Source organism: Schistocerca americana, chromosome 8 (assembly GCF_021461395.2).
Source record: "Schistocerca americana isolate TAMUIC-IGC-003095 chromosome 8, iqSchAmer2.1, whole genome shotgun sequence".
NCBI classification, from domain to species: Eukaryota; Metazoa; Arthropoda; class Insecta; order Orthoptera; family Acrididae; genus Schistocerca; species Schistocerca americana.
In genome coordinates this window covers 206696620-206708845 of record NC_060126.1, presented here as the reverse complement: position 1 = coordinate 206708845, position 12226 = coordinate 206696620, and the positions used below count along the sequence as shown (strand labels likewise).

At 34.6% G+C, this 12226-nt stretch overlaps 1 protein-coding gene across 1 annotated transcript in view; it reads left to right on the top strand.

The window, feature by feature from the left end:
* LOC124544672 (cadherin-23) overlaps positions 1 to 12226 on the top strand; it is a 401035-nt gene that overhangs the window by 334205 nt on the left and 54604 nt on the right. Inside the window, exons 17-19 of the mRNA XM_047123296.1 lie at positions 2829 to 2939; positions 3757 to 4041; positions 5858 to 6041. Of these exons, the coding sequence (XP_046979252.1) occupies positions 2829 to 2939; positions 3757 to 4041; positions 5858 to 6041 (580 nt within the window). The remainder of the gene's footprint in view (positions 1 to 2828; positions 2940 to 3756; positions 4042 to 5857; positions 6042 to 12226) is intronic.

Sequence of the window (12226 nt, the reverse complement as noted above, 5' to 3'; positions counted from 1 at the left end):
GCTTCATTCCTGGCTTCTCTGCTTAATATTTTTCTAAAGATGTTAATATTTTGTTCACTGATGTTCCTGACATCTTTAATTCTTGTTTTGGCTCAGATATTATATCTTTACTTCTGCAGAAGCAGATCAACTGTCCATGATGATCAGATATATTTGTTTGGACTACATGTGACTCATAATTGGACTTACTAATAATAGTAATGATGTTGTCAATAACTGTCTGAAATTGAGAAATCACTGTTGTTAGTGCAGATATTATTGTCTCCATATTGTATTGTATTAACAATTCTTCAAAATCTTTTCTTGGTTTTGATGCTTTTGCCATGTCAGTATTGAAGTCTCCATGTATAATATTTTTCTTCATATTCATTCTTCATAAGTTGGCCAAATTTCTTCAGAAAGATGCTAATATTGCCACTTGGTGATCTGTACATACAAAACAATCTAAAGTCATCAGTCACTACACCAGTAATTTCAAAGTATGTTTCTCTATATATAGGTAATCTTTACTGTTTGCAGTCTTTAGGTGCTTTGCTTTTCTGTTTTAATATATATGGAAACTCCACCACCTTTATCTTTAGATCGACAAAAGTAACTGGATAAGATATAGTCCTTTATTGTCAAGTTAGCTATCTGGGTTTCAGTTAGACCTTGTTGGCTCATGCATAGTATGTCTGGTTGTATTTCACTTAGGACTACTTCTGCTTCTAGTTCCTTGTTACTAGTGTATTGAATATTCTGATGTAATGCTTTTATATAACTTTTCTTTTGTTGACTTACATGTTGTGGTCTGCATTCTGAGAACACATTCTGTAATCCCTCCTCTTTGTGTGGTGATTTTATTTTGCTTTTTCAGCTGAAGCAATTGGTTTTTCACCCCCAATCAGGCCTTATTGGTTTCCCTTTCTTCTGATTATTTTGCAAATATCTGGAAACATTCTGCTGAATGTTACAGACCCTAATCTGTTTAAATGCATGTCATCCTTCTGAGGCAGTTTTCATTCAGAAATTAGTATGGCTCTATAAAAACACGAGTAAATTAAAATTCTCCAGTTGTGTGTTGCATTGCATGGGAATCTGTGTAAGGGGGTGAGAAGTAATCTATTTTATAAGGAGTTATAAAGTCCTGTTGAATCTTCAGATCTTTGTAACACTTTCTCCATCAATTTTTAATTTAGGATTAAAATAGTAGTTTTATCAGCACCTCTTCAGGTCTTGGCAGACATCCATTCAGCTTTTAATTTATTTGTGGTACTTGATAGGTCTATCAATGTTTTTGTAGAGTCATTAGCACTCCTATGAGAACAACACAATCATTCCTTGTCAGGTCAGAGTATTCTTAATTAACACTCACAGTAACACTGTTGAAATTTGCTCCCAGGTGTACAGTGCCAGAAATGTGAACACTGTTGTTAATATAGTTTATGAATAATTTTGGTAATTTGTTGAGCATTACTGGTGCCAAATAGTTTCACTTTTTTCTGTTGTAGTTTTCCACTGATGAAAACTTTTTCTCTGTGTATTTAGCATATGCTTTTGAAAACACATTATCACATGTGTCTTGATAGACACTGACATTATTGCACAAAGTTGATATGTTTTTCACAGTTTTATGATGATTATAACTGACGTCTTTTGATGAGGTACACTGTGTAGAGAGAATCAACATGTCTGTTTTCTTTACACTAAATTTTTGGTTACGATCTTCTAGTAATGGAAAGTGTGTATTTTATTTTCCAAAAATGTGTAGTTATTCTTCACAGAAGAATGTTTCTGGTGTAGAGCAAACATATCATGTTTAGGTAAATTGACAATGGAGAGGGGAGAAAGGAAAGGAAAGGAACTCATGATGTCAACTGCTTCGGGACTTTATGTGGAGTCAGCAGCACCTAATGAAAATATATACCTGCTTACTAAGCCGTAGCATTGACTAGTGTGCCACCTGGATACAGTGTGTATTGCTACTTCACCGACAATCTCAGTACACCCCTCCACCGACCCCCAGTCCCACCTAGCACCAACTAATCACAGTTTACATCCATTGACTCAATGCTCACCTCTTAGAGATTCCTACAGGAGGTCGAATGTGACTGCATTTGCACTGAAGGTGGTGGATATTTTAGCCCATCAAAGTAATTCATTTATATGAATGCACAGTAACTGGCCTTTCGGACAGCCTGTGACATGTCATTCCTATTAACTGCAGGCCACAGAATCTTGTGGACAGACATATCCATCAAACCCACTGAGAACAAGCAAGCCACAGATAGATATTTCTGTCATGTGCACTTAAGGGGTTAAACTGTTGTGAATACCTGAATCAAAAATAGAATCAATGAACTTAAAGCATAATGAATCTGTTGAGCTATCCAAGGTAGAACTGATACATGTGTCACATATAGGTGAGCAATAAAATAATTTAGAAACTATTGTCCTTTGTGTTTGGGTGACAGGAATTCCAGATCTGACTTTTGTAAATATCAGTATTATGATGATATAGTTTCTAGTGTGAAAAAATATATAGAAAATTACACATAACTTGTCTTCTCTCTCTCTCTCTCTCTCTCTCTCTCTCTCTCTCTCTCTCACACACACACACACACACACACACACACACACAACTACATGTTGTTGGGTAGCTGACAAAATTCTTATTAAACCAGTGAAAATGTTGTGTAGGAGAGTTTTAATTTAATCACATTCTTGTATATAATAAACATTGTTCAGTCAGTCATATACATTTCTCTTTGATTGCTTAATACAAAATATTAGTGCAGCATATTGTTTTTCATTGTTTCTAAAGTTTGCCTTTTTTATATGTATTACAGAATTTAACTTTTAAAGTTCGAGCAGTTGCTGATGTGGGAAGATTCAGTGATGCTACTGTGGTTGTGGAAGTGCTGGACATTAATGATCACACTCCAAAATTTAGTCAGCAGGTAAGTAATGTGAATACAGTGAAAGTGCATAGACAAGAGAACTATGATGTTAATGCACTGGTTTTAGCTGCATTGTGTTTGAATGAGGAGGCATCTTACTTTTTGTATGAATGAATGAGTATGTTATGTTCATATCTAGAGGTATGATTGGTCACGAGATTGTAGTACACAATGATTGATGAAGGGAAATTAGACATGGCTGTCTCCCATATAACTAGCACTCTGGTTTGTATACTCATATCTATGCTGGCCCGTATGATAGTGTCCTTTCACCATTACATCAAGTAAAGTTTTCATCAATGACTCATGTTTTAATATGTACCCAACCATTTTATCTCACAGTTCATTATGTCTGTACTTAGATGCTTTTTCTAATTGAATTTTTGTAGGATGTTTCATTCCTTATTATATCATTCTATGTTATCTTCATCAGGCACTGACGAGTTTAATCAATTGTCTTAATTGATACAATGTGTTTTTACAGAAAATCAATTGTATCTGTATAAATAATGTGATATAGTGTTTGCCAGTAGAGATTTAAATAGCATAATGAGATCCAAAATTTGTGTTTTAAATTTTTGTTCTCAGTACTCATCGCAATATGAATTTCATATACATGCATGACAGGCTATATTGATAAATTAGGTTTTTTTCGTGATAAAATGAGAACTCAGTCCTTAAACAACTTTCCAAAAAGGTAGTTTGTTACTATATGGTATGCTATTATACATTAAAATGATAGTATTATTTTTATGTATGTTGCTTTAAGCGAAAAGGTTCTTTGGAATGTAAGGGTATATTTCTGTTTGTCACATAGGAATACTCTGCAAAGGTACTAGAGTCAGCCAGACATCCAGAACAAGTTTTAGTGATTAAAGCAACGGATGATGACAGCATAAATGGCACAGAAGGATTTGGTGTGGTGTCATATTCTTTATCTGGTGAGAGTGCCAGTCTTTTTACTGTTGATCCCACTATTGGCATTGTGAGAATAGCACAAGGGGCAGAGCTGGACCGCGAGTTCCAAGCTTCACTGCGGTTCACTGTAGTTGCTGCAGATACACCTCAGGGTGGTTCTAATCAAAGGAGAGCCAGTGCACCTGTAAGTAATAATATCATATATTCATACAAGCCATAAGCTGATAGGAGAGAGAACACAGTATTATGATAGCAAAATATGGATAGAAAATATAACTTATACTCCTACCCAATTTTTCGTAACTAAGCTTTGGAAAGACACACTATATAAACTCCAGCTATTAAGAGGTGGACAGTGTTAAATTCATGGGATTACATATGATAAACAAATTCCATTGGAAGACTCACACCACAAAACTGTTGATGCATCTAAACGAATCTGTATTTGCAATGTGGATGCTGTCAGATGTAAGTGATATAGAAATATAAAAACTAGAATAGTTTGCTCACTTTCACTCCATAGTGTCATACAAGGCCCTGTTTTAATATAACTCATCAAGCCAAGCAAAATTTTTGTGAGTCCAGTAGTGTGTGTCATAAATTTCTTGATGTGTCAACTCAAGAACGTCCTGCAGAACCCCTTTGTTTCCCATTATATTTCTTCCTAAATGAAATTTATCATAAATAGTATATCTCTTTTTCAAACTGGTCAGATCATGCAATCAATATTAAACATAAGATCAAACATCATAAAAATTTAAAGTCACTTACTTTGGTCCAGGAAGGTGCCCTTTATTCAGAAACGTAGATTTTCAGTAACGTGCCAAGTAGCCCTGAAAAGTTTAACCACTAACAAATTTCAGTAATTTGTCGCTACCTCTTACTCCAATGACAAATGTTTTAGTTGAACCAATTGGTGTGTATATAATATGAATAATATCAAATAATGTGGCAGTTATGTCAAATCTGACTTCTGCACATCATCAGTGAAGTAATGTGCACAATGTAAATAAGTTTTGTATACGGATTTTCTCTTTTATGATGTATAGGTACAAAAGCCAAAGGATTGTAACATACACATCTGTTTATTTTACTCTTTTTTGTTTTATTATTACCCCATAAATGAAAATATGTTTAAGGTTTTTTTCACTTATTCTATATCCATGAGGACCAATTCACTTGGGATCAGTGTAAAAGACATAGCAAGTCTATCTTTTTTGCAGATATGTATTATATATTCCTGTTTTATGATATATTCTATGTTCTGAGGATCTCCACAGCATGAATCTATTGGAGCAATACCTATATCTAATCTAATCTAATCTAATCTATTAAATGTGCATCTGTGCAGTAATGAGGAATAATTACATTCAAAACACAGACCTTTTAAGAAAAATGTAATGTGTCCTGAAATTGTTTATTGATTGAATTTGTGTGTCTATATGTTTTAGTGCAAAGGGGGCACAGTTTCATTTTGAATAACATGTCTGTTCATGTCTACAGTCAAACGTACAGAGGCAGTTTACAGTTTTCTTGCCAGGATGAATTTAGTAAGCAATAGTGAAAGCTTGGCAAGCTCATGACTGTGAAGAATTCCAGCATATGCTGAAGACGTCTCTACAGCAGACAATGATGTTCAAATGTGCAAATGTTGAGCTTAGTACAGAGTCGTAATGTTACATTGATTATCTGGTTGGTTTCATATATGTCCATATTGTCCTAGAGGAATTACTTTTGTGGTCCCTCCATAGAAAGAACCTATAGGACTTAATTCAAAGGACTAAGGTAACCATGCAGATAGAAGCACACCTTATGTTAAGTGTGTCTAAAAAAAAATCATACAACAGAAACAAGTTTGACTTCTGCATAGTTCATTACTGTACAATAGTCTGTAGGGGAATATTTTAGATACACTTCCTATAAAAATGTTTGCTGTTATTGTTGATTCCAAATAAATCATTTTTGTTCCAATGTATCACTTTTATTCTTATTTACAACAGGTTGTTATTGAGGTCTTAGATGTTAATGATAATGCTCCAAAATTTGGGAAGCGACTGTACTCAGCAGTGGTACCAGAAAATGTTGGTCTGGGTGCTAATGTCATTACTGTCACTGCAACAGATCCAGATGAAGGGCCAGGTGGTGAAATTGCATATGAAATTCTGGATGAAGGAGAAGCAGCTGGTGAGTTAATATGTTATATTAAAGCCTAATGTAAATATTAGCAGTTTTAAACAAGTTTTTTTTTTTTCTGGCAACCCTTCTAAATGAATTCTGTACATGATGCAGATAGTTTTCAAAATAGATGAAGGACATTAATTATTGTACACTAACTACTATTAATGAGAAGTAATTTTACTAAGAGACTTTGCTGCAGTAGCATAAACAAAGGGAAGCCAAATGTATAAAATGCAGAACTGTTGTAAAATATAACTGCAAAGAAAAACTAGAGAAACCAAGCCACATCTTCTACCACAATTTCACTTCTCCTATCTTTCCCATTCCATTATCCATCCAACCTATGAGGGGTAGCCATAAAGTTTTAATTATCCCTAAAAAATACATAATTAATTTCCTATATGCTTGTAGATATATGTCTTACAGCCCTGGTACTCATAGAATGTGACAAGATGGTGACTTGTATAGACACACATTGTGTTCATGCAAAAAAAGTGAAAATTATACCAGTAAAAGCAGCATGTGTACAAATTGTAGTGATCAAATCAGAAAGTTAAATGATTGTATATGTGGTTTGCAATTAACAATTACTGTCCTAATGAGTGATATGAGAAAACATACATCTGAAAAGTGTGAGCCGTCATGAAAATCATGCATACATTTGTGTGATAGCTAAACTGTTCCCTTATGAATATGAAAAAACTAATGTTTAAAAAGTCTTGTGAACTGTTATTGCTTCAAAAATCATGTACATTTAAGGATGATAGTCAAATTCTTCCAAATAAGTGGACTGTAATTACTATTGAAACAAGCTATAGTGATAAAAATGAAAGTGTGAAGTGTGATGGCAATGAAGTTCATAAACAATGCAGCAGTGGAGCAAACAAAACAATAATGAAACACAGTGACAACAGAACCAAGAATTAGTTGCAAGAAAGGTAGAGTGTTCTGTTCTTAACAACCACCACAGCCGAAACTGGTGGGTATTTTACAAGGCAATAACAAAGACTTCCAAGCAATGGAATAGTAGAACCATCTGCAAGTATTAAAAATTTTACCAATATTGACCTGCGGGAAAAAATGAAAGATGAAAATGAATTGTCATGTGCATAGCTGGTGCCAGCAATGTTGCAAGAAATGAAGCACAAAATTGGTTAGCAAGCTTGGAAAAGTTCTTAGAACCTAACAAATCTTGAAACACAATAGTTATGATGCCGCCTCACAGGCATGACCTAATATGCAATTTGTGTGTCAGTGAGGAGATATGAAAAACAAACATCAAAATCGAACAAATGTGTGTTTTGTTTGGAAAATGTAAAATAATGGATAAATGCCTACAATCATTCATGGGATGCATCTAAATTTCAAAGGCAAGAAGCTTTTACATGAAAAAAATAAGCAAAATTATCACAGAGGAAGATGACTAACAAAATTAGCAATCACAAAGGCAACAGGGACACTTTTTTACAGAAAAATGTAGCAGTTTAATTCTTTTATACCAGAATGTGCAGTATATAATGTATAAAACAGAGTATTTTGATGTACACCTAAATGAATCAAACCACATTTCTTCATAGTGAGTGAATTAGGTTGCAAGGAAGAGGTGGCATATGGATACTGGCTAAGAAATAATGAAACCATAAACTTGGGCTGTAGAAGGTAACATAAAAGCTGATGTGTAGTTATTTACAGCAGAAATGATATAGCATGTGAGAAAGTCAAATGGATTGATGATCTTAATAAAGAAATGGTACTTGAGGTTGCAGCAATAAATTTAAAACTAAGTAACAACATTGTGATTGTAACAGTTCTGTATTGGTCACCTGGAAGCAGTACTGAAGAACTTTTCAATTGTATGGAGAACCTACTGGAAAAGACATCAGTGCACAAGAGACACGTGGTGTATGTTGGAGACATCAACATAGAGTCTTTAAATAATAGCAATAATTATTTGCATTATGTTGACTTACTTCAATGTTATAACTATTACCACATAAACTCAGAACCTACAAGAATTTCTGTAGAAAGATGGATAAGCATTGACCACATTCTCACAAATGCAACAAAGGAAAACATAAACATAATCACCATAGAAAATGAAATATCAGACCACAGAGCTCTTGGTATGAAAATTTGTGTAGTAACTAAAAGTGATACCTGTATGTATGTATAAAAGAAAATTTAATTCTAATAAACTTAAGGGAGCATTAAGCAGTGAAAAATGGGAACCCATTTACAATGCAACAAATGCAAATGATAAATAGGAAAATTTCTATAAACTGGTCATTAAAACTTTAAATGAAACATGTCCTTTAGTAAAACAAGTAAACAGAGCTATCAATCACAAACCTGAGAATTGCCCCCCAGAAATCATTGAACTGAGAGAGGTCATGAAAGACTGTTATCTACTTTAGAGATACTATATTACAACACTGTTTAACAAAATACAAACTGCTCAGAAAAAAATACAGAGGTTCCTTGACTAAATCTAAAGCTCACAGATATGCTTATCAAATAAGGAACTCAACCTATGTTAGTAAAACTGCCTGGAAAATAATGTGTAAAGAATGTGGGAAACAGCAATCTCATGAACACACCAGCATAACATTAAAATAAAATGATGATATAACAAATGATCCAAAAGAAGTGTGCTAGAAATTCATACAGGTATTTAATACAATTGGCACAAATGAAACACATGACTGGGTGGTCAATTTAAGTGTTACAAAAATTAGCCAATCTTTTTTTCATCCAAGGCATTACTGAGACAGACATCCTAGCAGTCATTTCAAAGTTAAAGATAAAATGTCGTGTGGCTGGGGCGACATTTCACCTTAGCTGGTATAGGAATACAGAGCAGAATTAGTGAAGCCTCTGCCACATCTAATAAATATCTCCCTCTGCCATGAAGAATTTGCTGATCTGAAAATCACTGAAATCCTGTTGGTCTGTAAGAAGAGCATAAAAACTGACACAAAAAACTTTAGGCCAATATCATTAACTTCAGAGCTTGATAAATTATTAGAGAAAGTAAAATTAAGCCAACTTGAGGCATATTTCATCAAACATAATCTGTTTAACAATCTACAACATGGTTTTTGAAAAGGAAGACCTACTGTAACAGCAGTAGCTTTTTATCTGTTATTGTGAATCTTACAATTCTATTGCATAAATTAGAAGCATATGGGATGAGAGGGGTAGCTTTACAACTACTCACCCCCTATTATAGTTTTCTGTCAAGATATATTACTGCAAATAAGCTACACATAGATAAAGAGAAGACAGTGACAATGCAATTTATGTGTAGATATGGTCAAAAGATAAACATTTATACCCCCATTGGCCCTTAGCTACACAAGCAAACTCAAATTTTTGGGTATAATTGTTGATGAACACATGTCAAGGAAAGAACATCTAGGCCATATTTGTAAGAAAATCAGTATAAATGCGTATCTACTGAAAGAGTCTCAGCCTTCCTGGACCATGCTAGCTTGAGACAAATACACTTCTGAGTGATACATCCACATCTCCAGTATGGTACTGAGATATGGGAAGGGGCATTGGCTTTCCATACAGACATGCTCTTCAGACTACAAAAAAAGGCAGTAAGAGTGGCAGCTGAGGTAAGCAGGAGAGAGCCTTTTACAGAAATCTTCAGAAAATATAAAATACTGATCATCTACTCTAGGTTTTTCCTGCAGACAATAATGTTTGTGAAGCAAAATCCAAAATACAATATAATGAACAGTAATGTACATAGGTACAATACAGGGGGAAGGGAAAACTTTTACAGAATTGCAAGTAAAACAAAGGGTGCAGACCATAGTCCATATGCAGTAGGAACTATCTTTTGTAACAGACTTCCATCTGATCTTAAGATAGCTTATTTAAACACTTTAAAGAATAAACCTAAGCAATTACTAAAGAGAAAAGCTATTATTCATTAGAAGATTTCAGGTTATAATATCCATTTGTAAAACAGAGTGTATAGAGCATAAGTTTGTTTTTGCATCACAAAAATGATAATTCCAGATCCTCACACACTATATCAATGTATGCATTTATATTTCAAGTTGTAAAGTCTTTGTAAAACAGTGTAAGTAGCATAAGTTTGTTTTTGCAACAAAAATATGATAATTTCTGACCTTAACTATTTATATTAATGTATGCACTTACGTATGTTAACTGTGTTGTTTGTATATGTGAGCTTAAACCGATGACAATGTCCAAAAATTGACTGTTACATGGACAGCAAACAAACGAACAAACACAAACTCTCCATGCAACAGCATTGCAGCATGCCAGTAGAGAAGTCAAAATAAAATATCGCATACCATTGATAAAGTGCAGTATCCAGTGTTAATTCTTTTTCTGCATTTGAATGGGGAAAATGCTGCAACAATTTATGTTAATCTGATGAAAATATACTGTGACAACAAATCATCATATGACACAGTAAATAAGTGTTGCAGACACTTCCAATGTGGTCAAACAAGTCTGAATGGCAAAGAACAAAATGGCAGACCCTCTCTTTGTGAGGAGTCAGAAATCGAAAGAGAAATGGAGACACTATTGCTCCAAGACTGACATGCCAGAATTGAGGCAATAAACGCAGAAAGGGAAAATCAGTCATTGATCAATTTTAAACCTCTTGCAAGACATTTTGAACATGACGTATGTTGGCACCATCTGCTTTCCTTGACTGCTCACTCCCTTTCAAAAAGTTCGCCAAACTGCAGCAACAGCAGCAGCAGAAATGTTGTGACTTCAGACTGATCCAGTTGACTTCTTTTGCTGCCTAATCACAATGGGTGAGTGCTGGTTGTACCGCTATGACATCAAGACAAAAGGACCAACATAAGAAGTGGAAACATGGGTTTACCATAAGACATGCTTTTCTTACTTTAACAATAAGAAATTTCTGTTTACAACTTGTACAGAAACCATATGGTATTCAAGGGACATTAAGGAGAAGCAATGGTTGAGAAGTGAATGGGACAGGGTTGTAGCTTATCCATGATGTTATTCGAACTGTACATTGAAAGAGCAGTAAAGCAAACAAAAGAAAATTTTGGAGCAGAAGTCATAATTCATGGAGAAGAAATAAAAACTTTTGAGACTTGCATATGAAATTGTAATTCTGTCAGAAATAGCAAAGGACTTGGGAAAGCAGTTGAATGGAATGGACAATGTCTTTAAAGGTGGATATAAGGTGAAAATCAGCAAAAGAAAAGCTAGGAAAAGTGAATGTAAATCAGGCAACACTGAGGGAATCAGATTAAGAAAGGAGACACTTAATGTAGTAGATGAGTTTTGTTATTATTTGGACAGCAAAATAACTGACTATTGGCCAAAGTGCAGAGGATATAAAATGTAGATTGGGAAGGGCAAGAAAATCATTTCTGAAGAAGAGAAATTTGTTAACGTTGAATGAAGTGGAGAGTTGCTACTCACCACGTAGCAGAGACGCTGAGTCATAGATAGGCACAACAAAAAGACTATCACAATAGAAGCTTTTGACCATTGAGGCCTTTGTTGAAAATAGATAACAAACACACATGCAAGATATGACGGCTGAAGCTGCCAGAGGCTGCAGTGATGCGTTGTGAGTTGTATTTTACGTGTGTGCTCATGTGTGTGTTTGACATTTATTTTCAACAAAGGCCTCGATGGCCGAAAGATTATAATGTGCCAGTCTTTTCGTTGTGCCTACCTGTACCTCAGCATCTCTCCTTTATGGTGAGTAATTACCTTTCTCATAATGTTGTTACATTCCATCCTGGATTTTCCATTTTTTTTTTGAGTATAGACTTAAGTGTTTGGAAGAGTTTTCTGAAGATATTTGTATGGGGTCTAGCCATGTATGGAAATGAAACATGGATGATAAACAGTTTAGACAAGAAGACAATAGAAGCTTTTGAAATGTGATGCTACAGAACAATGCTGAAGATTATATGGGTATGCCATGTAACTAGAGAGCAGGTGCTGAATAGAATTGGGGAGAACAGTGTTTGTGGTGCAACCTGACTAGTAGAATGGGCTGGTTGATACAACACATTTTTAGACAACAAGGGGTCACCAGTTTATAATTGGAAGAAAGTGTTGGGGCTAAAATCATAGAGGAAACCAAGCTATGAATGCAGTGATCAGATTCATAAGTATGTATGTGGCAGTTGTTATTTGGAGATCAA